The sequence below is a fragment of the Ceratotherium simum genome, chromosome 33 (assembly GCF_057802395.1).
Source record: "Ceratotherium simum simum isolate JZ-2026a chromosome 33, ASM5780239v1, whole genome shotgun sequence".
Taxonomy (NCBI): domain Eukaryota; kingdom Metazoa; phylum Chordata; class Mammalia; order Perissodactyla; family Rhinocerotidae; genus Ceratotherium; species Ceratotherium simum.
In genome coordinates this window covers 21782260-21810023 of record NC_141932.1, presented here as the reverse complement: position 1 = coordinate 21810023, position 27764 = coordinate 21782260, and the positions used below count along the sequence as shown (strand labels likewise).

The 27764-nt window shown below is 52.7% G+C and overlaps 1 protein-coding gene across 1 annotated transcript in view; it reads left to right on the top strand.

The window, feature by feature from the left end:
• Positions 1-27764, top strand: part of SPTBN4 (spectrin beta, non-erythrocytic 4) — a 70253-nt gene that overhangs the window by 40483 nt on the left and 2006 nt on the right. Inside the window, exons 19-34 of the mRNA XM_087421734.1 lie at positions 136-399; positions 12473-12697; positions 13389-13478; positions 15600-15878; positions 15971-16101; positions 16915-17119; positions 17508-17888; positions 19348-19592; positions 21945-22083; positions 22176-22260; positions 22606-22802; positions 23378-23997; positions 25101-25170; positions 25767-26059; positions 27244-27417; positions 27567-27609. Of these exons, the coding sequence (XP_087277860.1) occupies positions 136-399; positions 12473-12697; positions 13389-13478; positions 15600-15878; positions 15971-16101; positions 16915-17119; positions 17508-17888; positions 19348-19592; positions 21945-22083; positions 22176-22260; positions 22606-22802; positions 23378-23997; positions 25101-25170; positions 25767-26059; positions 27244-27417; positions 27567-27609 (3441 nt within the window). The remainder of the gene's footprint in view (positions 1-135; positions 400-12472; positions 12698-13388; positions 13479-15599; positions 15879-15970; positions 16102-16914; positions 17120-17507; positions 17889-19347; positions 19593-21944; positions 22084-22175; positions 22261-22605; positions 22803-23377; positions 23998-25100; positions 25171-25766; positions 26060-27243; positions 27418-27566; positions 27610-27764) is intronic.

Sequence of the window (27764 nt, the reverse complement as noted above, 5' to 3'; positions counted from 1 at the left end):
TCGGTGTGTCTCCAACTCCTTATCTCTCTCTCTCGCCTCATCTCTGCCTGTGTCCTGTTGCCCCCGTATTTCTCTGTCCCTCTCCACCATCCATGCCCTTCCCCTCGCTTCCTGCGTGCCACCCATCTGGGGCAGGAGGGCCAGCAACTGATGCAGGAGAAGCCAGAGCTGGCAGCGTCGGTGCGGAAGAAGCTGGGCGAGATCCGGCAGTGCTGGGCGGAGCTGGAGAGCACCACCCAGGCCAAGGCACGGCAGCTCTTTGAGGCCAGCAAGGCCGACCAGCTGGTGCAGAGCTTCGCTGAGCTGGACAAGAAGCTCCTTCACATGGAAAGCCAGCTGCAAGACGTGGACCCTGGAGGCGACCTGGCCACCGTCAACAGCCAACTCAAGAAGCTTCAGGTATGCCCTGGCCGTCCCAGGTGGGGGCGTTTTATGCCACCGTGGGGCCCGAGTCAGGGTCAGGCTCTGCTCAAGGTATTCCAAGCAGAGGGAATTTAATACAGGGATTTATTTCAAATGTTCTAGAAGGGCTGGAAGCAGAAAGGGAGTACTGAGGCAATCCAGCTAATGGTAACTGTTGGAAGCAGCCACCGCCCCTCGGGCATGGGGTACAAAGGGGAGAGGAAGGATTTAGAGTCCAGAAGCAGTAGGTAGAGAACCAGCCCACAGAGTGTCTCACAGGACCCTGACGCCTGTTTCCCGGGTGGAGAAACCAAGGCCCAGAGGTAGGGGAATGGCTTTGCACAGAATAATAGTGACCTTCATGGAGTGCTTCCTCTGCCTCCGTGCTGAGATCTCACTGACTCCTCCCAGCAACCCTACGAGATTGGTACTGTTATTATCCCACGTTTTACCAGTGGGGAAACTGAGGCACAGAAGGTGAAGCACCTGGCCCAAGGACACATAGCTAGCTGGTGTTCCCCTTACAAAACAGGGGGCTCTTAGAGAACAGACATAGTGTCTGCTTTATCTCCGCTCCTAGCTTGGCAGCCGGTGGATGCTCAGTATCTGACCGTTTGACCTGAATGACTGGAAGTGTGAACGTGGGTGTTGCGTCTCACCTCCCGGGGTGTGACGGCTCCTGGCTTTCTGTGCCAGGAACAATGCCTGACTGTGACTGGCTGGAAACAGGCTCTGGGAGGTGAACTTACTGGCCCAGGGTGGCAAGTGGCAGAGCCTGGATTGAAACCCAGGTCTCTCACTCTTCACTGCCCCTTTGATGTGCTTCCTGCATAGTTAGGCTTCTAAAGTGCTTGGCATTGGTAAAAAAAAAAAAAAAAGTCAACTAATAATAAAAGCATAATGACGCTAATTAGTATTTATTCCTTCATCTGTGCAGCAAGTCTTTATTGAGCACCTACTGTATGCCCAGTGCTTTTCTAGGTGCTGGAATACAGCACTGGGCAAAACTGACCAAAAATCACTTCCCTATTGGGGCCAGCCCCGTGGCCTAGTGGTTAAGTTCAGCACGCTCTGCTTTGGCAGCCCGGGTTCAGTTCCTGGGTGCGGACCTACACCACTTGGCAGCGGCCATGCTGTGGAGGCGTCTCACATGAAAAACAGAGGAAGATTGGCAACAGATGTTAGCTCAGGGTGAATCTTCCTCAGCAAAAAAAAAAAAAAATCATCACTACCCTGTTGGGGCTTACATTCTGGGGGGGGAGACAGGCCAATCACCAAAGAGATAAGCAGATCGGAATACGATGCCAGTGACGTCACTGCTTCATATACATCAGCAGGTCTCAAATGCCTTGATCTCCAGGACCCCTTTACAATCTTGCAAATCATTGCGATCCCCAAAGAGCTTTTGTGTATGTGGATTATACCAATTTGAAATGTACTATATTAACAATCAAAACTGAGACATATTTAAATGATTGAGTCATTTAAAAATATCAATAACAAATCCATCACTTATTTCACCCCAAAGAATTCTTTTATGAAGACTAACTCTTTTCCAAGACGAAAGAAAATGTAGTCAGAAGATGGGCGCTGGTTTCAATGTCGTAGCTCTCTCTCATGTCTGGCTTAGTAGAAGAGCGCGGATTCCCACCTCTGCTTCCGCGTTCAATCTGTTGCTCTAGCGCGCGTCATATGGTCCCTGCAAAACCCCGCTGTGCACTGAGGAGATAAAGGCAAATAACTCCTTAGTATTTTTTGTGTGTGTGAGGAAGATCAGCCCTGAGCTAACATCCGTTGCCAATCCTCCTCTTTTTGCTGAGGAAGACTGGCCCCGGGCTAACATCCGTGCCCATCTTCCTCTACTTTATATGGACGCCGCCACAGCATGGCTTGATAAGTGGGTGCGTAGGTCCATGCCTGGATCCGAACCTGTGAACCCCGGGCCACTGAAGCGGAATGCGCGAATTTAACTGCTACACCACTGGGCCGGCCCCTCCTTAGTACTTTTATAAAAATGGTTGTAGCCTTGCAGACCCTTTGAAAAGATCTTAGGGATCCCCAGGAGCCCCCGGCCCACACTTTGAGAACCGCTGATGTATACTACGTGCCAGGCATTGATAACGCCCCCTCCTCCCCAGCAGGCATACGAGGTGGGTGCTCGTGTATGCGTGAGAAAACCACAGCACGGAAAGGATCCACGGCTCACCCAGGGTCACACAACCACTAGGTGGCCATTCAGGACCATGTTCAGTTCCTGTCCACCCTCCTCCCTTGATACTCCCAGGCCCTCTCACTGGCCTCTGAAGAATCAATCACTGTGTGAGGTCCAGACCCCACAGGCTGGGCAGGCTGTGGACACCTGGGGATGATGTGGCCCCAAGTCTGCTCTGAGGGAGTGCCCAGACCATCAGCAGAGACAAGTGGTGGCCTAGATGGTCAGACAGAGAAGGGAGCAGGCAGCACAAGCAGCCAGGGCCCGAGTGATGAAAGCTTGGGCAGGGGAGGCAGACAGACTGGGGTTCAGATCCCACCCAGGGCATGTGTTCAGCCCGTCCCTGAGCCTCTTTTGTCAGATGTTAGCTCAGGATGAATCTTCCTCAGCAAAAAAAAAAAAAGAAAGAAAAAAGAAAGAAAGGAAGAAAGAATGGCAGCCAGCCTTGGCACTGCTGCAGGGAGGGGCCGGGAAACGATGCCCCGGCTTGTCTCCTCTCTCTGTCCGGTCTCCTGCGGGCTCCTCTTAATCCAACCAGGGCCGACTTCATGGGTGCATTCGTGCAGGGCCCCACACTTTTAATGCTCTGCTGTCACTGTGTTGAAATTCTTAATAATGTTTGAACAAAGGGCCCTACATTTTCATTTTGCGCTGGGCCCCGCAAAGTCTGTAGCCAGTCCTGAGTCCAGCCCACCTGGAAGCCAGAAGGCAGGAGAGCCAGTTGGTGCTGTCCATACAGGTCGGCCCCCCGGGGCACAGAGCAGGGTGGAGAAGCTTGGACTGTGGGTCAGCAGGGGTAAATGAAGACACCCAGCACAGCAGCGACTATTACTGGGATTACTAATGGTCTTACCATGATGATGAGCTCTTCCCTGGCAGCTTATTGCAGTGGGTAAAGGCACAGACTCGGGACTCAGGCGGGTCTGGGTTGGAATCACAGCTCCGCCACTGACCAGCTGTGGGATGCTAGGCAAGTGGCTTTGCCTCTGGCTCTGAGCCTCGGGTGCCTCATCTGTGCGACAGAAAGCACCCTAATGCTAAGCAAGACTGTGAAAGGCAGTGTAGCACCACAGTCAAGGCCGTGGGTGCTGGTGCCCAGCTGCCTGGGGTCAGGCCCTGCCTCTGTGACTTACCAATGGGGTGACCTGGAAATTACTGTTCTCTTTGCACCTCAGTTTCTTCTTCAGTAAAATGGGTGTAATAACAGTACAGACCTCATATGGACATTGTGAAGGTTACAAGACATAATGCATAAAGTAATTTCAGAATTGCTGATGCAACTAATCTGAGATTCAGTATTTGCTTGCAAGTGTTTAAATTTTAATTGTCTTCAACCGGAAGGTATATATCATCACTATACTGTGTTCAAAAGTTGCTCCAGCCGGTTATTTCCTCCCCTTCAGTGTGGTTATGTTATTTATGTGAAACAGTTGTTTGTTTGTTTGTTTATATTACATTTGGGGCATTCCCGCCACCCATATACCTTTTTAGAAATGTGTTTTGGAGGGTGATATAGGAAACATTAATTCAGTGTTAGAAGTTAGAACTCTCTTCAGTTCACTTGATCTTGCTGAATTGCTTGCCCCAGTCCTGGTGCCCGTTGATGCTCTCTCCCCAGCGGCGAATGAGAGTTCCTATTTCTGCCCATACTTGTCCACACTTGGTATTGTCAGACCTTGTAGATTTTTCCCAGTCTGATGGATGAGGGTTTGCATTTGCATGGGGGGAACTGGTGAGCTGGAGTATCCTTGTCTCTCTTTGGCCACTTAGGTGGCAGAGGGAGAATTTGGGGCCTCCTGCTCTAGCAGAGATCAGAGTTGGCCTGTCCCTCCCCAGGGTGGGTGTAGCTTATTGTTCAAGGGCGAGACTGGGGCCCAGAGAGGACAAGGGAGTGGTTCGAGGTCACACAGCAATGGGCATCAGCAGCAGGCCCCAGTACAGGACTCCTGGACCCTTTCCCCAGCAGAGGGAGCCCGAGGCGGCGAGTGACCCAGTGGGCGGTGGCCAGATGGAGCCCAGCTGGGCCTCAGGAGCTGCCGCTGGGGAGAGGAGGGGCCTCCCAGGGCCCGATGTCCTGTGGGGCCTGCCTGAGAGCCCAGACGCTGGGCAGATGCAGGAGGGAGGGACGGCTGCCGTCCAGCCCGCACATTTCCTGGCTGTCCCGCCGGGGCCAGGCTGGACTAGGGGAGGTGCTGGCTCCGGGTCTGAGGGGGTGTGGATGTGTGAGTGATCTGTCCCCTCTCTGCCTCCTTCTGGGCCTGTCTCTCAGTCCGGCCCCCCCAGTTCCTCTGTGTCTCTGTTTCTCTTAGTTTCTGTCTCTCCCATCTCTGTCTTTCTCATCTCTCTATCTTCGTCCTTCTGTCTCCATCTCTGTGTCTCTTTCTCTTTATTTCTCTGTCTTACTCTCTCATTCTCTTCTCCCTGTTTCTTTTTATTTCAATTCTCCATCTCTGCCTCTCTCCCTTATCCCTGTGTCCTTCTCCTGTCCTCCCCCTTGTCCCCCCCCCAGCCACTGCGGCAGGCTTCCTGGGACCCCACCTCCCAGGTCTAGGGCATGTGACCCAGAGTCCTCTCGGGGCCTCCTGCCCAATTGGCCTTCCTGGCTGAGGGGCCAGATGGTGGCGTCCCAAGCCCCCGCTTTCCCAGTCCTCAGGGGCCCGGCCAGCTGGTCTGGCTCAGCCCCCAGCTCCTGCTTGGGGAGGGAGGCTGGTCTCCCGCCATCTGAGGGGACGAGCCAGGGAAAAACACACTGGAGACTTTGCAGCTGCTGGGCTGAGTCCCTGGGGACTCCTTACAGCCACCCTGAGTGAGGCTCTTTCCCTGGCCAAGGCGCTCCCTCCTCCCCCTTTTCCTTCTGCGTCCCACATTTCTTCATCTAGCTCAGCACGGCCCAGGGGAAGAGTCCAGACTCAGGAGCTACACAGGCCAGAGTTTGAATCCCCATTCCATGGCTGTGTGACCGAGGGCAAGTGACCCCACCTTTCTGAGCCTCATCATCCCGAATGATAGAGAAGCAGAGTGACCGAGAGCCATGAGGGTTTTGTGGTCACGTGGTCCTGGGTTCAAATTCGGGCTCTGGCAGTTTTTTCTCTGGACTGGTGACTGCTCCTCTCTGAGCCTCAGTTTCCCCAACCAGAAAATGGGAAGGCAGCAAGGTGGATCTGAGTGGGAGTCGCGTTGATCTGGGTTCAGGACTTGCTGTATTACTACCTACATTGCCTGAGGTTTTTTGGAAGTAGGTTCCTCTCTTTTGTTTTGTTTTTTGACTTTTGATGTCTTTTTTAAAAATTTAGGTCTAGCCCCAATGGCCTAGTGGTTCAAGTTCAGTGCGCTCTGCTTCGGCAGCCCTGGTTTGGTTTCTGGATGTGGAACCACACCACCCGTCTGTCAGTGGCCATGCTGTGGCGGTGGCTCACATTAAAAAAAAAAAAAAAAGAGGATGATTGGCAGCAGATGTTAGCTCAGGGTGAATCTTGCCCGGCAAAAATAAATAAATAAATAAATAGAGATTTAATTTCGTACCATAAAATGCACACTTGTAAAGTGTACAATTTAGTGGTTTTTAATAAATTTGTGAAGTTGAGCAACTCTCCGCACTAACTAATTCCAGAACAATTTCATCACCTCAAAAAGAAACCGTGTACCCATGAGCTCCCTCTACTAATCTACTTTCTGTCTTTAGATTTACCTGTTTTGGACATTTCATATAAATGGAATTCTATAACATATGGTCCTTTGTGTCTGGCTTCTTTCACTTAATGTTTTCAAGAGTTGAAGGAGAGATTAGTACTTCATGTCTTCTCTGGTTTTAATGTTTAAAACTAGTTTAATTTTTAAAACTGTTAATCGTTAATACTGCCCCGCTAAGAGAAGCAGAACAGCACAGTGACTAGTCCAACAAAGTCCACACGCGTTTGTGGAGACCTGCTCTGTGCCAGGCACGTGCCCAGCACTGGGATCCAGCTGGGATCCAAGGAGTGAAATAAACATCCCAGTCTCCCTGACCTCAGAGGCTGTTGCAAGGATTAAATGAGTTCATCCTCGTCCAGTGCTTACAACAGTGCCTGGCATGGAGCGAACATCAGAGTGTGTTACCTATTATTACTGTTATGGTAAGAAACTCAAACAGCAGGGTTTAATGGGAAAAGTAAAAATCAGAAGTCTTCCCTCCCCCTCCACACACAGTCTCACTCTCCAGGGTGTAACTGCTCTCAACAGTTTCTTCTCTATCCTTCTAGAAAGAGTCTGTGCACACACACACATACACATGACCTACAGACCATACTGAAGCTCGCCTTTTCACTCGACAAAACACCCCAGGTGTCCTTCCTTGTCGCAGAATCTATGGACAGACCCCATCCTTTTAAACTGTTGCGTGGTATTCCATGAGGTCATTTGACAGTCGCTCTTTAACCAGCCTTCTGTGGAGAGACCTTTGGGCTGTTTCCAAGCTTCTGCTAGTATAGATAGTGCTGCAACAGACACCCCGTCCATGTGTGTCTGAGCCCATGTGCAAGTATTTCTGTAGAAAACAGTCCTTCAAAGTAAAACTTCCAGGCCAAAAGGGGGATGCATTGACTTTGCTAGATATTGTCAAGTGTCCTCCTGAGAAGCCAGTGGACCCACCTTCCCTGGGACAGCCATCCTCTCCCGACATGGTCGCCGTCATTAGGTATCACCGAGCTTTTTCAGAGCTTGAAAAATACTGCCTTGTAGTTATTTTGTTTGTTTTAATTCAATTTATTTGAACTAAAAAAAGACCCAAAACAATTCACCCATTTCTCCCACTCCCTACCCCCTGCCTCTAGCAACCGCCGATCTGTTCTCTGTTATCTGTGAGCTTGTTTATATATATATCTAATATAAAGGTTATATATTATATCTATATATGTATCTATATCTATAGATATGTAAATATGTCTGTATATTTAATATGTAATATATGTAGATCAAATATATAATCTATTAATATATTAATCTAATATATATTTTTATATATATATTTTAGATCCTACATATAAGAGAGATCATATGGTATTTGTCTTTTGCTATCTGACTTATTTCACTTAGCACGATGCCTCGAGGTCCATCCATGTTGTTGCAAATGTCAAGATTCCATTCTTTTTTATGGCTGAATAGTATTCCATTTTATATATATCCCACAATTTCTTCATCCATTTATCCATCTATGGATATTTGGGTTGTTTCCATATCTTGACTATTGTAAATAATGCTGTACTTAACATGGTGGGGTGCATCTATCTTTTTTTGTTTTTTGCTGAGAAAGACTTGCTCTGAGTTAACATCCGTTGCCAATCTTCCTCTCTTTTTTTTCCCCTCCCCAAATCCCCAATACATAGTTGTATATTCTAGTTGTAAGTCCTTCTAGTTCTTCTATGTGAGCCACCGTCACAGCATGGCTACTGTCAGATGGGTGATGTGGTTCCGTGCCCGGGGAACCAGGCCCAGGCTGCCAAAGCGGAGTGCACTGAACTTTAACTGCTAGGCCATCAGGGCTGGCTTGCATATATCTTTTTGAGTTAGTGTTTTCATGTTCTTTGGATAAATACCCAGAGGTGGAATTGCTGGATCATATGGTAGTTCTATTTTTAATTTTTTGAGCAACCTCCATATTGTTTTCCATAGCGGCTGCACCAATTTATATTCTCACCACCAGTGCACAAGGGTTCTCCTTTCTCCACAAGATACTGTCTTGTAGTTATTTTAATTTGCATTTTTCTGAACGTTTGGAGGAGGCTGAACATCTTTTCGAGTTTAATGACCATTGTACTTTTGTATCCTGAGCTCATGTTTGCAGGAAAGGATACACAGTAAATGGGTGTTGAAAAGATGTGGCATTCTTGTATTTTTTAAAATTTTTTTGTGAGTGGGCCGGCTCCGTGGCTTAGCGGTTAAGTGCGTGCGCTCTGATGCTGGCGGCCCGGGTTCGGATCCTGGGCGCGCCCCGAGGCACCACTTCTCCGTCCAACGTGAGGCCGAGTCCCACGTACAGCAACTAGAAGGATGTGAACCTATGACATACAACTATCTACTGGGGCTTTGGGGGGAAAAACTGAATAAATAAAATCTTTAAAAAAAAAAAAAATTTTTTTGTGAGGAAGATCAGCCCTGAGCTAACGTTCGATGCCAGTCCTCCTCTTTTTTTGCTGAGGCAGATTGGCCCTGGGCTAACATCCGTGCCCATCATCCTCCACTTTATATGGGATGCCGCCACAGCATGGCTTGACAAGTGGTGCGTTGGTGCGCACCCGGTATCTGAACCTGTGAACCCCGGGCCGCGGAAGTGGGGTGCACGCACTTAACCGCTGCGCCACTGGGCCGGCCCCTGTGGCATTCTTGTAGAGGTAGAAAAGTATCCATCCCTGGAATTCTTCCATCTCAGGTCATACAGCCACTTGCTGGAGAGGAGTGGAGGGATTTTCATCTAATGGGGAAACAGAATTTAAAACCTTAACATTTCAGACTATATTTAAGAATTCCTGAAATCTAATGCATTTTGATTTTTCTACACATCAATGATTTTCTTAGCGAAAAAGGTTTTGGGGTGACTATTTTATTTATTTATTTTTTATTTCTGCAGCTTGTAATTGTGCCTTTTAAAAGTTTCCATCTTTCATGGTTTTGACCTGTTATAAGTTTTGATTTTTGGGGGCCGGCCCAGTGGCATAGTGATTAAGTTCACATGCTCTGCTTCAGTGGCCCGGGATTCGCAGGTTCGAATCCTGAGCGTGGACTGACATACCACTCATCAAGCCATGCTGTGGTGGCGTCTCACGTATAAAAAAATAGAGGAAGGAGGGCACAGATGTTAGCCCAGGGCCAATCTTCCTCAGCAAAAAATAATAATAATAATAATAAGTTTTGATTTTGACCCATTTTTGTGACTCCTACAGATTGTGAATGTATCAGCTGGGATTCTTTGGCGTGCAGTTCATAGAACCTCACCCTGAATTGACTTAGGCTGAAAGGGGATGTTAGTGGCTCACATAGCTAAAAGACCCAGGGGGTGTGCAGCTTCAGGCATGGCTGGATCAGTTACTCAGACTTTGTCCTCAGGAATCTCTGTCTCCATTTCTGGGCCCTGCTTTCTTCTGTATTGGCCTCATCGTCAAGGAGCCTATTCCCTCCTGGTGGCAAGATGGCCCCCAGGACCCCAGACCTACATTCTATGAGTTTAGGAACCCCATGGGAAAGAGAAGACCCCTTCTGAGCACACACACTTTTCCAGCAAATGTGGGAAGAGTTTTCATTGGCCTATCTTAAGTCACATGCCATCTCTGACCTAATCCTCATGGCCAGGGTGATTCAGTGTTCTCATTGGCCAGGCCTGAGTCACATGGCCATCCTTGGACCACTGGGTTCCATCAGCCCCTCTGGAAGCGGGAAGAGTTTTCATTGGCCCACCTTAGATCACATGCCGTCTCTTACCCAATCCCTGTGGCCAGGGTGATTTCAGTGTTCTGATTGGTTAAGCTTGGGTCATGTGGTCACCCTTGGACTTCTGGGTTTTATTAGTCCCTCAGGAAGCAGAGGGCCTGAGAGTAGGGTTTGAGGTGCTGTGAAGGGATGGATGTTGGGCAGGCATAACCAACAGCTCTGTACTAGAGACCTTGGAACAAAAGTCTTTACTTGGTTTTTGAGTTTTAAGTTTTGAGTTATAGTCATTTGCTGTAATCTGTTACCACTTAAGTTCATTATTGTTATTTTCTTTTGTAGGTTTCCTCCATCTGTTTATAATCACGCAGAGAATACATAAATCTATTCTTTTGCTAAAAGATCTTACTAACCTAGAAGTCTTCAGTAAAACATAAAGTCCACCTTCAACCCACCTTCCAATCCCACACCCCACAGGGAACCTCGATTATTTGGTGTGCATCCTTCTAGACCATTTATGAATCTACCTATATGGATTTTTAATGTACATTTTATTTTATCTGATTTTCATGTTTAATTTAAATTATTTATAATTTATAAATTTATAATTTTGAATAAATAAGTTTTGTGGTTCAGACATCAAAAACTATATTAAAAATCCTATGAGAAAAGTCTGTCCTTCATCTCTGTCCCCATTCACTGAGTTCTCCTCCCCCCAGTAGGTACCATCTGTTATTAATTCCAGAGAATTTTTATGCATGTGTAAGCCACACAAATACATATTCATATGTATGTTCTAAATAGCTTGTTCCTCTTAACAGTAAGTCTTGGCTGTTATTCCATACTGATGTGGATTTATTTAACCATTTCACTATTGATGGGCTTCAAGGTTGTTTCCAATTATTTTTATTATAAATTCTGCTATGATGATATCCTTGGACAAACATCATTGTGCATATGTGCCAGTATTTCTTTCGATACATTCCTAGAAGGGGAAGTGGAAATGCTGGGTCAAAGCATATGCACATTTTTCATTTTGATGGGACCTGCCAAACTGCCTTCCAAAAACGCTCTACTAATGTACACTACCACCAACAGTGGCTCAGAGTGTGCCCATTTTCCTGCATCTTTGCCAATACTAGATATTATCAATCTTTTACATTTTTGCCAATCTGGTGAATAGAAAAGGATACCTTGTCTTAATTTGTATTTTCCTGCTGATGAGTGAGACTGGCCATCCTTTCGTGCACTTTTTTTTCCTTCTGTCTGTTGTCTATTCACCTGGATGCCTGTTTTTCTTTGGGGCAGGCTTTTTCTTTGCCAATGTTATTCATTTGTGCATTGAACAAATCAAAGTTGAAGGTCTATTACATGCTAGACACTGTTCTAGGCATTTGGGAATACAGAGGTGAATTGACACAGCCCCTGCGCTCAAGAAGCTCACATTCTAGAATCAGGAGACCAATAAAAAACCCACAAGTAAGGACAGAGTTACTGATGGTGGTAAATGCTGTGGGGATGAAGGAAGCAGGATAAAGGAGAATTCTTTGATTGTTCAAGAAAACTAGTTCCTTGTTCTAATAAGTATTAAATATTTTTCCAGTTTGTCATTTGCCTTCTAACTACATCTAGAAATTTTGGTTGATGCAAAAGTGTTTTATGTGGCCAAATTTATAAATCTTTCCCTTTATGGTTTTTATGCTTGGAAAGATTTTCTCCATCCCAGGATTACAAAAGCACTTGCCCAGGTTTTCTTCTAATGCCTTATGGATTTACTTATTCCATTTAAGTCTTTAATCCATCTGGAATTATTTTCAGCATAAAGAGCGAGGAAGGGATCCAGCTAAATTGGTTAGCCAGTTGGCCCACAACCATTCATTGAATAATCCATCTTTTCCTTGGAGATTTCAAAAGGCATCTATAAAATATATGAATTCTCCTGTGTATTTGGGTCTGCTTTTGTGCTTTCTGCCTATCCCTATGGCACATCAACCATGTAAATCACTATAGCTTTGTATTGATAACATTTGGAAAGGTTGGCTCTTTCAACAAATTACCTAACTTCTCTGGGCTTCAGTTTCCTCCTCTGTAAAACAGGGATACCACCAACCTTGAAGGGTTTTTCTGAGAATTAATGAATTAATGGACCACTTTAGTCCCAGGGGTCAGGTAAGCCTCTTTGAGAAGGTGGTATCTGAGCTGAAGTCTAATTGACAAGGAAGAGCATGCCTGGCGGAGGGCATAGCAAGGACAAAGTCCCTGAGGCAGGAACTAGCTTAGTGTGTTGCAGGAGCAATGAGGAGGGCAGCACTGCTGGAGGGGATTGAGCAAGAGGAGAGTGGATGTGGGCCGCGCTGAGGGGTTTGGCTGTCACCATGAGGGTACTGGAGAGCCACAGCAGGATCGGGAGGGAGGGTGGGGCGCGCTGGGTGGGGCGCGCTGACCCTGCCCCTGTTCCCACAGTCGATGGAGTCGCAGGTGGAGGAGTGGTACCGCGAGGTGGGAGAGTTGCAGGCGCAGACGGCGGCGCTGCCGCTGGAGCCGGCGAGCAAGGAGCTGGTGGGCGAGCGGCAGAATGCGGTGGGCGAGCGCCTGGTGCGCCTGCTCGAGCCGTTGCAGGAGCGCCGCCGCCTGCTGCTCGCCTCCAAGGAGCTGCACCAGGTGGCGCACGACCTCGACGACGAGCTGGTGAGGACCGGCCCGGGCATCTGGGGCGCGACCAGCATAATAACCCCGAGGGATGTGCGAGGGTGGGCGGGGCGTGAGGGCAGAGGCGGGCCGGCGGGCCGAGGGGGTGGAGCCTGGGAGCGGGGGCGGGGCCGTGGGACCTGGGCGGGGCCAAGGGTGGAGCCGGCTAAGAGGCTGGGTCATTCACTCCTTCACATTCATTTACTCCCTTCCAGTCACTCATTGCTTTATTCATATAGTCATTTATTCATTGACGTCCTTACTCCCTCCTTCCCAGAATCCAAAGGGGAAAGCAGACTTGTCCCCAGACAGTGACAACTCAGGGTGGTTCGGGCTGTGATGAGGCAGCTTAGGGGGCTGTGGGAGTGCAGAGGCCCAGAGGAGGCAACTGGCCAAGGTCCAAAATCAGGGAGGGTTTCCTGGAGGAGATGGTGTCTGAGCTGGGAGATGGGAAGGGAATTGCAGGAAGCAAAACCTGCCTGGGCAGAGGCTGGAGGTAAGCCTGAGACTGGCTTGCATGCAGAGAGCAAGACAGAGCACGTCCGGAGAGGAGGCCGAAGATGTGAGCAGGCTCTCAGTCAAGGAAGGGCCTCGGCTGCTGTGCACGTGGCTTACAGTTTAGTTGGGATGTAGGGGTCCTTGGCCTGCTCCCAGCATCCTCCCCTTGACCTGCTCCCTGTATCCTCTCCAGGCCTGGGTCCAGGAGCGGCTACCACTGGCCATGCAGACGGAGCGAGGCAGTGGTTTGCAGGCTGTCCAGCAGTACATCAAAAAGAACCAGGTGAGCGGAGCCAGAGCCGAGGAGTGGGTGAGGACACATTTGCACACGAGTGATAGAAAACACTTCAAGGTGGTAAAAGCCAAAAAGGGGAATTTATTGGCCCTTATAATTGAAAAGACTGTGGAGAGCAGATACAGACACATCCAGGTGCTTCCCTGATGTCATGAATCTCTCAGCTCTGTTGTTTTGTGTTTTCTTTTTTCTTATGTTAGCTTTGTTCTCAGGCCAACTCTGCTTTCCTGATAGTAAAAGACCTCCCAAAGATTCAAGTTTACATCCCACCAGCAAAACTGGAGGGAATTTCTCTCTCTCAATAATTTCAGCAATAGTCCCAGGAATAGCTTGAGTTGTGCATGTCCACCCCTGAACTAATCATGGTGGCCAGGGATCTAGACAGCTCTCATTGGCCTGGGCTGGGCTCAGGGCCCACCCTTGGAACCTGCAAGAGAAGTCAGCCTTAATTCAATTACCTGGGCTGAGATAGAGGCAAGGGGGTTCCCCAAAGGAAAACCAGGGTCCTGTGACTAGATGTGAGAGTAATGGCTGTCGGGCAAGGAAAAAGAAAACAAGAACAAACAAGAACTCAAAACACCCACAGGGAGAAAGGGCAGAGATAATTAGCGAACCAGTGACTGCTAAACTTTAGGGGCTTTTGAGCCCCTAAAATCGCTGGATCTCTATTCACCTCTCGGGGCCTCAGTTTCCCCATCTAAATAAGTAGAGAGTTCATCTAGACCAGTGCTTCTCCAATCACTCGGCAGAGGAACCTGTAGGTCAAAGCAACTCCTCCAGCAAAGCCCAAAGTTAGGCACACACAAGAGGACTAATAATAATGATAATAACACATTGGTTAAAAACGTACTGTGTGCCCAGAACGGTCCTGGGGGGTTAAGGTGGTTATTCAATTTAATCCCCACAATCACTCTATGAGGTAGGTGTTGTCATTACCCCGTTTTCCCAAAAAAATGTAAGTTGGGGGAATAGGGCACCGAAGGATGGTGGGGAGGTGGGGACACAAATTATTTTGAAAGGTTCGTGACCGTGCTGCACTAGATGGAGTTCTTGAAGAGGCTGGAGTTTTTCTTAGACTTTGTTTTTCTGTCTTGATGAAAATGCTCTTGGCTGTCGACAGTGTTGGGGACAAATAGAACCGTCATTTTCACGGTTGAGGGAACCGATCATGTGCACTTAATGCTTAAAATTGGGGGGTCTCAGGCGTGCGTGAGAGTGCTGGATACCCAAGGGCTGTTAAACGAATAATAGCAGCTGATATTGATGGAGCGCCTTCTGCATGCTGGGCCCAGTTCTAAGTGCTCCGTGGTACAACCACCCCACAAGGTCGATCTTAGCAGGCACCCATTAGCCCCGTGACTTTGGCGGGTTCCTCAACCTCTCTGACCCTCAGTCTCCTCATCTGTGAAATGAGGAGGATGATGACGTCCGGCTCCTGGGGTCCCAGTGAGGACTAGATGAATGGCTACCTTATGCAAAGCCCTAACTTAGCAAAGTGCCCAGCAGGGGGCAGGCACTCAGTGTCGACTGTTATCATTATCTCCACTCACCAGTTGGGGAAACTGAGGCCCAGGAGAAGTTAACTAAGGTCCTCAGCAAGGACAGAGCTGGTTTCAGGAAGCTTCTGGGGTGATGGGAGTGTTCCGTATCCTGATCTGGGTACGCGAGTGTACACACGTGTAAAAATGTGTCGAGCTGAACCACTAAGATTTGTGCACTTCCTTATATATAAATTATACCCCAGCTGCCCCTAAGCAGCTTGATTCTCAGGCCTGTGTTTCAACTGTTAGGGGGTATCTTGTGTCACCCCGCGTCTCGGTTCAGAGCGCAGTCTCTGCAGCCAGCCTCCTGTGTTCAAATCCTGTCACCCCCTTACTAGCTGCTTGTTCTCAGGCGACTCCCTTCGCCTCTCCATGCCGGTTTTCCCACCTGCAACATGGGCGTATGAGTGAGCGAGTCACCGCAAAATGCTTCCGCGGTACCTGGCACGTTGTGGGCGCTCTGCGGGTGTTTGTCATTCTCTGCTGCGCCTTGCGCATGGCGGGGGCGCACGCGGTCTGGCGCGGCCTCTGAACCCGTCCCCACCCGCACCCCCACCTCCGCCCCCAGGGCCTGCGGCGGGAGATCCAGGCGCACGGGCCGCGCCTGGAGGAGGTGCTGGAGCGCGCGGGCGCGCTGGCCTTGCTGCGCAGCCCCGAGGCGGAGGCCGTGCGCCGCGGCCAGGAGCAGCTGCAGGGCGCCTGGGCCGGCCTGCGGGAGGCGGCCGAGCGGCGGCAGCAGGTGCTGGACGCCGCCTTCCAGGTGGAGCAGTACTACTTCGACGTGGCCGAGGTGGAGGCGTGGCTGGGCGAGCAGGAGCTGCTCATGATGAGTGAGGACAAGGGCAAGGTGCGCCCGGGCTGGGGGCGCCGGGGGGCCTGGGGGCGCTGGAGCCCGGGGCCGGCCGCTGCCGCCTCATCGCGGGCGCCGTGTGCCCCCAGGACGAACAGAGCACCCTGCAGCTGCTCAAGAAGCACCTGCAGCTGGAGCAGGGCGTGGAGAACTACGAGGAAAGCATCGCGCAACTGTCGCGCCAGTGCCGGGCGCTGCTGGAGATGGGGCACCCGGACAGGTGGGTGGGCGGGCGATCGGGGCCGGGTGGGGCGGGGCCGGTTCTGAGAGAGTGGTCCCGAGGCATCTGAAGCTTCGCTGTGGACGTTGGGACAGGGCCAGAACTGGACATTGGGGTGGGAGGGGCCCTCATTGCTGCGTCCTGGAGCCCTCGGATTTTGGCAAGTGGGTGGGGCCGGAATGGAGGGGCACTGCCCAGGGATGCTTGAGAGGGCAAGAACAGGAGCACTGGCATTTGAATCTAGGAGTAGGGGGCGATGTCTGGGACTCAGGTGAGAAGTTAGAGCTCAGGACAGGGGAGGGTCCTCCTCCTACCCAGTGTCTGGGAGGACAGAAAAGCCTGGAGTGTGGTGATTGGGCCTGAGACCTCCTGGGTGGCCTGGCGTGTGGCTTCCCTGAGGTCAGGAGTAGGGGCCACATCTGGGAGGCCTGGACCAGGGCTGAGATCTGAGAGGGGGCCCAGGGCTAGATCTTTGTCACCTTGTGCCTAGAGGTTGGGACTGGAGGTGAGGCAGGTTGGCTGGGGACCCACAGAGGGAGTCCGGAGCCCCACCCAGGTCACTAGAGGGGCGGGGCGTGGGACCATAGGTAAAAAGGCTGGGGCGAGAGTGGGCGGTGAGGTTATCAAGCTCCGAGTTTTCCCTGAGTGCTGAGATGCAAGTACCCAGTTAACTGAACCCCAGACTTGCAGAAAACAGGGTCCTGTCCGAAGGAGTCCAAGGGGCCTCAGCCGTGAGAGGGGGTGTCGGGAGTCACCGCTCTGTCCTGGGAGTCTCAGGGGGCTCCATCCCTGCCCCTGCCTGTCCCCCAGCAGCGAGCAGATCAGCCGGCGCCAGTCTCAGGTGGACCGCCTGTACGTGGCCCTCAAGGAGCTGGGGGAGGAGCGCAGGGTGGGCCTGGAGCAGCAGTACTGGCTGTACCAGCTCAGCCGCCAGGTGGACGAGCTCGAGCACTGGATCGCCGAGAAGGAGGTGGTGGCGGGCTCCCCCGAGCTTGGCCAGGACTTCGAGCACGTCACGGTGAGCATCCTTAGTACCAGCAGTAACACCAGTGGCCACTGCGTATGCTACTGAGGCTCTCTGGGCCTCAGTTTCCCCATCTGTAATATGAGGGTAATAATAGCACCCACCTCATGACTCTGTTGTGAGACAAATGAATTAATATAATGCAAAGCACTTAGGATGGTACTCAGCACACATAGTGCCTAACACAGTAAGTATTCATTATGATTATCTTATTATTTTTATTATTGTGGTTACTATTATTGCTGCAGAGTAAATAAGTGTTAGATATTATTTTTTATTGCTATTGTCATTATTATTGTTACCTGCCACAAGGTGGTAGGTGGGGGGAGTGTGTATTATACAGCCCTTTTGCCCATGCTATGCCCCCACTCCCTGGTGGCAGGTGCTGCAGGAGAAATTCTCCGAGTTCGCCAGCGAGACGGGCACGGCGGGGCGGGAGCGGCTGGCGGCCGTGAACCAGATGGTGGATGAGCTGATAGAGTGTGGCCACACAGCGGCGGCCACCATGGCTGAGTGGAAGGACGGGCTGAACGAGGCCTGGGCCGAGCTGCTGGAGCTGATGGGCACACGGGCCCAGCTGCTGGCTGCCTCCCGGGAGCTGCATAAGTTCTTCAGCGATGCCCGGGAGCTCCAGGGGCAGATCGAGGAGAAGCGGAGGCGACTGCCCCGCCTGACCGCCCCGCCGGAGCCGAGACCCAGTGCCAGCTCCATGCAGCGGACCCTGCGCACCTTTGAACACGACCTGCAGCTCCTCGTGTCCCAGGTGGGGCGCCGGTGGCCAGGAGGGGAGGTGGGAGGCCTAGACAGCGTGGCCGGGGGATGCTGGGCAGCAGAGCAGGCAGAAATCAGGCTGTAGAGAAGGTCGAAATTAGACGGGGGAACAGAGAGAAAACAGACCATGGAACAGGGAGAAATTAGATAACGGGCCGGGTAGGAAATGGACTGATTGCGTGGTGCACACAAGTCAGACAGGGACCAAAAAAGTGGTGCAGTCTGTCTGATAGGAATCAATACTTCCAGGGAAGACTGGGCAGGGGTTCTTCTAGAAACTGCAAAGTGAATGTTACCCAAATCCAGATGGAGAGTCTAAGGGGAATTGCGAGAGGGTTAAGAGAAATTTGGCTGTGGGGCAGATAGAAATTAGCCAGCTGGTCTCTGATAGAAATCATATGATTTTCCTCAAAGGAATTTGAAGGGGGGGACATAATGGAAATGGCAGCAGAGCTAATAGAAATCAGGCATTGGGGCCTGACAGGAATTGGGAGGCGGAACTGAGAAATCAGATGGAAATGAAGCTGTGGGCATAATAGAGCTCAGACAGTGGAACTGAAGGAAATTGGGCTGCGGGTCTGACAGAAGGTAGAAATTGGACAATTATTTCAATATAAGCCATACAGATGACTGTTAGAAGTCAGGCAGAGAGACTGATAGTGATGACCTGGTAGATCTGAGAGAAATCAGGTGGTTGAACCCATAGAGAGTGGGCAGTGGGTCCAATCAAACTCCCACAGCGGAACCAATAGAAATTGGGCAGGAGACCTGAGAGTTATTGAATAGCCATTCTGAAAGAAACTGGGCAGGGGCCGGCCCCATGGCTTAGCCGTTAAGTGAGCGCGCTTCGCTACTGGCGGCCCGGGTTCGGATCCCGGACGCGCACCGACACCCTGCTTCTCCGGCCGTGCTGAGGTGGCGTCCCACATACAGCAACTAGAAGGATGTGCAACTATGACATACAGCTATCTACTGGGGCTTTGGGGAGAAAAAGGAGGAGGATTGGCAATAGATGTTAGCTCAGGGCCGGTCTTCCTCACACACACACAAAAGAAATTGGGAAGTAGGCGGTGGGTCTGAAAAAAACTGAGTGAAAAAAAAGTGGACAGCATGTCTAATAGACATCAGGGTGGATCTTTCCTGAAAGATCGGTCGGCAACAAGACAGAGGTGGGCCTGAAATGAGGTGACAGACCGGGTGGAAACAGAGCTCTCAGACCAAAGTAATCAGGCAGCAGACGTGAGTGAAATATGGTAGTGCATCAAAAGAAGTCAGAAAGTGGGCAAGTCAAAAAGAAATCAGGCCGCACACAAGAGGGAAACCAGTTGTGGGGTCACAAGGGTGCGGGCTCCTGACATCTTGAGGCTCTGCACCCGGCCGGCAGGTGGGGGAAACAGAGGGCGGAGGCTGGACCCCTGGAGGGCTGGTGCTCCACCTGGCGTGCCCCGCAGGTCCGGCAGCTGCAGGAGGGCGCAGCCCAGCTGCGGACGGTGTACGCGGGCGAGCACGCGGAGGCCATCGCCAGCCGGGAGCAGGAGGTGCTGCAGGGCTGGAAGGAGCTGCTGGCAGCCTGCGAGGACGCCCGCCTGCACGTCAGCTCTACGGCCGACGCCCTGCGGTTCCACAGCCAGGCCCGCGACCTGCTCTCCTGGATGGACGGCATCGCCGGCCAGATTGGGGCAGCCGACAAGCCCAGGTGCCCCTCGTCCCACCTCGGGCCTCCTACCTGCCTCTGGGCAGCCACCCCCAGCCCATCAGCAGTTCCCTTGCCATGAGAAATCACAATAGCCCCTACCCGCGTGGCACCTCTCTGTGCCAGGCACTTTTCTGAATGCTGCCTGACAAGGGCGGATTAAGACCCCCTTGTCAGGCCTGGCACTGGGGCTCCGAGCGTGGGGCATCCTCCTGCCTCTGGTCTTCCCAGTTGCCCACTACTGCCCTCCCCGTGGGGGTGTCACAGTGTGAGAGGGGCTGCAGGCAGGATAGGGACAGGGGGGTGTGGGACTGTTTTTGTGGCTTAACCTAGTAGGCTCTGATTTCATGCTCATGTAACGGTTCGATGGGAATGTCCAGCAGAAGCCTGTCCCATGGTGATTGGCAGCCAAGGTCCTTCCTTCCTTTGGCCCTAGGAGTCATTTCCTGGTTCCTCTGCATCCAGATGCAGATGAGAAAAAGAGAGCAGGAGGGTCACATGGGAGCTTTTAGGGACTCACATAGCATTGTTTCTGTGACTGGGGGCCTCGGGCCTGTGTTCATTTACTCAGCAAATATTTATTGAATGCCTGCTGTGTGCCCGATGGTGAGCAGGCCAGCGCCTACCCTGATGCAACTTACATTCTGAGGGTGGAGACAGGCAACAGATAAGTAAACAAACACACACCTAATATTATTTCAGACAGTAGTAAGTGCTCTGAAGAAAAATAAAGCAAGGTAAGGGAACAAGGTGCTAGCTGACAAGGCCTCTCTGAGGATGTAATGTTTGAATGGAGACCTGAATGAAGTGATGGTGAGTTGGGTAAAGTTTTGGGGGAAGAGTTTTCCAGGTGGAGGGATCAGAAAATGCAAAGATCCTGGGGTAGGTTGTAGTTAGGCATGTTTGAGGAAGAGCTAGCTGATCATTGTGGCTGGATGGAGTGAGTGAAGGGGAGAGTGGAGAGTGGCAGGAAATGAGGTTTGAGGGGCAATAGGGCATGGTAAGGAGTTTGCCTTTTCACTGAGTGAGATGGGAGAGTTTAGAGCAGAGGAGTGATGTGATCTGATGGACATTTGAGAAAGATCACTCCGGATGCATTGCGGGAAATAGAGTGTGGAGAGCAAGGTAGACTGGTCAGAAGGCTGCGATAGTCCAGGTGAGAGATGATGGTGGCTTGGCCCAATGTGGTCATGAAGAGATTGGTTTTAGGGATTTAAAAAATCTTTTTATTATGAAAAATTTCAAATATTTACAGGAATAGGAGTAACAGTATAGTGAACCCACATATATATAGTGAACGCTTGGCTTGAATGCCCATGAACATTTGGCCAATCTTGGTTCATCTGTACGTTCCCCCACTGCCCCTCGACCCCTTGCAGAGTTATTTTAAAACAAATCTCAGGTTTCATATCATTTCACAGGGTATGTTTTAAGTTATAAATGTCCAGTCTCGACTGATGGATTAGCTTCAGGGGCTGAGGGAAAGAGGAGTCACGGATGGATAATGGGTGAATTTATTGAGATGGAGAATTTCAGGGGAGGGAATGTTTGGGAGATAGGAGAGAATCAGAAATATCCTTCTAAACATACTGAGTTTTAGGTAGGAATTATTACAATGTGAGACCTTCAGAAATAAGTTTGGACATATTAAATCTTATAAAGCTATACTTGCTGACTGGTGGAACCTTCAGAAATTTGGAATTTGTCTTGGACCTATGACAGGTTAGAACAGTGCTGTCCAATAGTTCTTCAATGCAAGCCACAGATGTGAGCCACATATATAATTTAAGATTTTCTTGTAACCACATTAAAAAAGTAAAAAGAAGCAAGTGAAAATTAATCTTAGTAATTCATTTTATTTTACCCAGTATATCCAAAACATTATCACTTCAACGTGTAGTCAATATTAAAATTATTGAGATTTTTTACATTCTATTTTATACTAAATCTTCAAAATATGGTGTGTACTTTACACTTCAACACCTCTCAATTCAGACTAGCCACATTTCAAGTGCTCAGTTGCCACCATGCCTAGTGGTGACAGGACAGCACAGACTTGGGTTAGAGTCATTGGCTGGTGGAACCTTCAGAAGCATAACTTTAGAAAATTAGAAAAATTGGATCTTGAAATCCTAGGTTAGAATCACAGAAGTGTGACATTTTAGCACCTTGGAAACAGTTGGAACCACTGAATCAGTGAAGAAGGTTGGACCCTCAGATTGGTCATAGGAGGTGGGTGTCCCGAGATGATGTGGAGCGCCAGCCTCAGGGTGTTGGTTCATTAGGCGCTGTGTATATGGGGCAGGCCAAGGGAGGCTGCCCATGGCTCAGATCCCTGCCCGCCGCCAACTGTAGGGACGTGTCGTCGGTGGAGTTGCTCATGAACTACCACCAGGGCCTGAAGACCGAGCTGGAGGCGAGGATGCCCGAGCTGACGGCCTGCCAGGAGCTGGGGCGCTCTCTGCTGCTCAACAAGAGCGCCATGGCGGATGAGGTGGGGAGGGGCAAAGGGGTCCCCCTCCGCCCTCCGTGCCCCTTGGGGTGGGAACCACCCCTGATGCCTCCCCACCCACCCGCCACTCCCAGATCCAGGCACAGCTGGACAAGCTGGGAACCAGGAAGGAGGAGGTGTCAGACAAGTGGGACCGCCATTGGGAGTGGCTGCAGCAGAGTGAGTGGGGGCCCAGACACACAGCGCTCAAGGGCACAGGCACATGGTCCAGCATGATCGGAAGGGCCCAGAGGGTGACAAAGGCATGCACACCACTCACGGGTCCCCAGGAGCAAACACGAAGGCCTGGGAGGGTGGACAAGGGGGTTCCCTTGCCATTGAATCCCTGGTGGCAGACACCTAGGGGAGAAGCTGGTGCCCTCACACACAGCCCCAGCCCCTCATTCCCGCAGAGCCCAGAGTAGTCAGGGCTGGGGTGGGGTGGAAGGCCAGAGAAAACAGCCACTGCCCGGTGAAGGGCCCACAGGTGCCCCCAGCGCCCCTACCCCACGTGTCTCCCTTCAGTGCTGGAGGTGCACCAGTTTGCCCAGGAGGCAGTGGTGGCCGATGCCTGGCTGACAGCCCAGGAGCCGCTCCTGCAGAGCCGGGAGCTGGGCAGCAGTGTGGACGAGGTGGAGCAGCTGATCCGGCGCCACGAGGCCTTCCGCAAAGCGGCTGCAGCCTGGGAAGAAAGGTTCAGCTCTCTGCGGCGCCTCACCACGGTCAGCACCCCATATCCTGCCCCAGGCACCCCCTATCCCTGCCCCGGGGCCCCACACCCATCCCTCTATATGAGACTGACACACGTGCTGGGTGCCCAGCACTGTGTTGAGTGAGGCTGAGACAGACCCTCACTGGCTTCCCAGTTCAGTGGGGTAGGGGGTCGGGGAGCAGAGGACAGACCTGTCACCAGACAGTGACAGCCCAGAGTGGCCGGGGCTGGGATAGAGGAAGCACAGGGGGCTGTGAGAGCCCAGAAGCCTTGTCCTGGCCTGGGGGACTCTGATCTGAGTCAGTAATAAAAAGTCTTAAGGCCCCGGTTGGGGGGACATTAAGGAAGGAAGTGATGTGAGTCAGGAAGGCACCTGGAGAAGGTGATGCTACAGCCCGTTCTTAAAAGAACACTGGGTGTTTGCCGGAGAAAAGAGGAATTAAGTTTCGACAGAGAGCAAAGCATGGGCGCGGGCCTGGACAACCTTGCTTTTTCGCTAATAAAAGCTAATAAACCGAGTGGTGAGGCAGACAACCCAGAGCCGCCCGCCGCCCTTCCATCTGACCCTGGCTCCTCCGTCCCCAGATAGAGAAGCTGAAGGCGGAACAGAGCAAGCAGCCGCCCACCCCGCTGCTGGGGCGCAAGTTCTTTGGGGACCCCACGGAACTGGCGGCCAAGGCGGCGCCCCTGCTGCGGCCAGGGGGCTACGAGAGGGGCTTGGAGCCCCTGGCCCGCCGGGCCTCGGACACGCTGTCGGCGGAGGTGCGGACCCGGGTGGGCTACGTGCGCCAGGAGCTCAAGCCCGAGCGCCTCCAGCCGCGCATCGACCGGCTGCCGGAGGTCCCGGGTGGGGTGGAGCCCCCGGCCCCGCCGGCCGCATCCGAGGACGCGGCGGAGATCCCCGGGGCCCCCGCGGCGGCAGAGCAGGTCCGGCCGCGGCCGGAGCGCCAGGAGTCAGCCGATCGCGCGGAGGAGCTGCCTAGGAGGCGGCGGCCGGAGCGCCAGGAATCGGCTGATCAATCTGAGGAGGCTGCGCGGAGGCGGCGGCCAGAGCGGCAGGAGTCGGCGGAGCACGAGGCGGCGCACAGCCTTACCCTGGGCCGCTACGAGCAGATGGAGCGGCGGCGCGAGCGGCGCGAGCGGCGGTTGGAGCGGCAGGAGTCCAGCGAACAGGAGATGCCCACCAGAGGAGACCTGGCCAAGGGGTGAGGCCCCATGTGGCCGGGGAGAGAGGGAAGGGGGACATGGGGCGCTCTTAGAGTCGCGCAGGCCCAGTGAGAGGGCTTCGGGGCTCAGAACTGCCTAAGGAGGGCGATTCCGTCGTGGTAACCATTTCGCAGAGATGTAAACTGAGGCTGAAAGAGGGTAGGCGACCCGCCCTTGTCCCACAGCGGCAGTTCTGTTGAAGGAAAGGGCAGAGAGCCTTCCTCAAGGTGCGGGTTCTCAGCTACTGAGTTCTGACCCCTGCATCAAATCCCCTGGGTGGCCCTGGGCAGGAATTTTGTCCTCTCTGCACCTCAGTTTCTCCACTGGGCTAACGGTGGGACCATCACCTCCCTGATTAGAGATAAGACCCTTTATCACAATCTTTCTCAACAGCCTTATAAAGTGAGGGCTGTTGTCATCTCCATTTTATAGAGGGGGCAACTGGGGATCAGAGAGGGCACGTCACTCGGCTTGGATGAACCAGGACTGGCATACAGGCCTTTCAGAATCCAGAGTTAACCAGTGTGTGGTACAGATTAATCCAGTTAGCTGCATCCCCAGAAAGAGGCCTTTGGTCAAATATGTTTCGGAGACAGTGATTTCCTGACCCTTTTTAACTCCGTATTTCATGAACATTGGCTGAGTGCCCACTGTGTGTGTGATACGTGCTGGGGAGAGCAGTGACCCAACCAGCCCGAGCCCTGCTTTCACGGGGCTCACAGTCCAGTGGGGAAATAGACTTGTCACCGGACAGTGATGACCCAGAATGATCAGGGCAAGATGGGTGAAGTCCAGGGGGCTTGGGAGCGCAGGGGCTGGGTGGAGAAAGGCAACTGCATGCTCAAAGGCTTGAAGGCACCACTCTGCGTTTGCTTTGTACTGCTTAAAACTCAAAAAGGGAGGTCCCATCCTCCATTCAGCAGACACGTCGGAGCACCTGTGGTTCATAAGGCAAACATCTGAGGCAGGCAGCTGCAGGCGTGGACAAGGGCCAGGCATCTCAGGCTGAAGTGGAGGCTCCTCCAGCCAGCCAGGCTCATCCCTGGGAGAAGGCGCCCCAGCTCCATTGGGTCTTTCTGCTCCCCTCCCTGCCCCACCCCAGGAAAGCCACCCTGGCTGACATTGTGGAGCAGCTGCAAGAGAAAGAGGCAGGCCCAGGGCTCCCTGTTGGGGTAAGTTGAGCCTCAGCATGGGTGGGGGTAGGGGGATTCCTCTCCTCAGAGCAGGAGTCAGGATCCCAGCAACACCAGTGCCTAGCCCTGCCCCACCCCCCATCTGGACGCTGCAGGGAGACTCTCAGGGGATGGAGAGGGCCCCTGGGCGCCCCCCCAATCTGAAAATGTCTCCCTTAGAAAGATGAGGTCACCAACCTAAGAGACTCGTACCCCCCTCCACACACACAGACATCTGTCCTGGACTCTTTTTCCAGTCCAGTGGGAGTCTCAAATTTCCTTACAGACAGCCACACACACACAGATTCCTCATACAGACAGCTGGGACACCCACCTGCTGCACCCCCACCTCCATAGGTCTGCCCCCTCCTCCCCAAGATGGAGAGGGATTCCAACCTAGGAGTCTTGACAGACTCACTTCCAAGACCCATGGGGCCCCTAAGAGTTGGGCCTACAGCCCTGAGGTCCTCCCATCTTCGCCTCCAAGACAGATGACCCTGCAGACAGATGGGCCCCCTAGACCCACGAGTTCCCCCAGACAGATGGCCCCACACCCAACTATGGACAGCACCCCTCTCCCCCCTCCCTTCACACAGCCGTCGCTGCCTCAGCCTCGCGAGCTTCCCCCTGGCCGCCTGCCCAACGGGCTTGAGCCGCCCGAGCGGACACCTCGGCCGGACCGGCCGCGGGCGCGGGACCGGCCCAAGCCGCGACGGCGGCCGCGGCCGCGAGAGGGTGGTGAGGGCGGGGGAAGCCGGCGCTCGCGCTCCGCCCCGGCCCAGGGCGGCTCCGCCCCCGCGCCTCCGCCACCGCCCACTCACACAGTGCAGCACGAGGGCTTCCTGCTGCGCAAGCGCGAGCTCGACGCTAACCGCAAGTCGTCCAACCGGTGAGCGTGTGGGCGGGGCTTTGGAAGGCGGGTCCCAAGCTCAGAGTGTCCAATGAGTGGATAGGTGGGCCTGCGGAGGGGAGGTGGGGCTAAGCTTCAGGGCGTCCAACCGGTGGCGGGAGTGGGCGGGGACCTTAAGAGGGGTGGGACTTAACTTCAAGTAATCAACCAATGAACAGGAGGGGCGGGGCCTATGTTTAGGGTGTCCAGTGGGCGAGTGGGTGGAGCTTAGACGGGGGCGGCACCTGAAGAAAATGTTCAGAACGTAAAGAAGTAGATAGCCAATCTCATGGCAACCAACCCAGGAGCTAACAGCAAACTGGAAGTGGGGTCCAGTCTAAGGGGTTCCAATGGTTTGTGAAGTTAAGCCTGGAGAGGTCATCCAACCAATGAGTGGGGTAGATGCACCCCCGAAGTTTCAAATTGGGGGCGGGTCTGAAAAGGGGAGGATCCCAAACTCGGAGGGCTAGGGGTGTGGGAGGCACCTCACCTAGGTTTCCAAATGGGAGCCTAACGGCGATGCATCTAATCTTGAAGTCCAGCTCCTGGTTGTCCAACGCTTATTTGTCCAACTGGGAGGCAGAATCTGGGGAGAGGTGGAGCCGAAAGGGGAAGCGCTGGCCAATGAGCAGAGTGAGGCCCAGACCCGAGACGTGAAATGGGCAGAAAAGGAGATTCTCCGTGGGGTCTGGAGGTAGTCTTTCTTCCTTGTGCGGAGGCCAAGGTGGAAATAAACGGGCACCTCGGTGTCTTTCGTTCTTGAGACACCTCCTGGCTCGGCTGGGCCTTTGGCTGAATAGGGAGACAGGAATTCTAGACAGTAGACCAATAGATCTCTCTGCAGGGATTACGTGGCTGATGGAGGAGTGGCGAAGAGCATGCCCAAGCAAAGGCTTATGGAGGAGACAGCTTAACTCTTGCCTTCAGGAAATTCAGTTAGGGAGGGGATAAGGGAGGGCAGCCCCAGCAGGGGCCAGCCTAGCCAAAGGCTTGGTAGTGGGAGACTTAGACCCGCCTCTCAGCTCAGGACCAGCCATAAGGAACAGCACCCCAGGCAAATGGCCCAACCAGGGCAAAGGCCCAGAAGGAGGAAGATCAGGCATGCTCAGCCCAGGAAGGGTATTAATGAAGAGTACCCAGGCAGAGTGCTGAGACTCTGCCTTGAGCCCCTCTCATCGCCCCAGGTCGTGGGTGAGCCTGTACTGCGTGCTCAGCAAGGGGGAGCTGGGCTTCTACAAGGACGCCAAGGGCCCGGCATCTGGGGGCACACATGGTGGGGAGCCACTGCTCAGCCTGCACAAAGCCACCAGCGAGGTGGCTAGTGACTACAAGAAAAAGAAGCACGTCTTCAAGCTTCAGTGAGCCCCCCAATGGGCGAGAGGGAGGGATCCGAGACCCGGCTCCCCCCTCCCAGCAATACCCTGCTCCCCTGGAGGACAGGTGGTGGACGGGTGGGCCACAGGGGACCCTGCCCCAGATCCCCCAAGTCCTGTGTCCCCTCCTACAGGACCCAGGATGGCAGCGAGTTTTTGCTCCAGGCTAAAGATGAGGTGAGATCTGGTCCTTTCTGTCCCGTGTTCGGACCTCAGAAACCACCTGGCTGGCTGGTTCCTGGCCCAGCGTGATGGTGAAGCACAAACCAGAGTTACCAGGGCTGTAATGGGAAAACCTGTGGGCAGTGAGAGCCCAGAAGCAGTTCCTAACC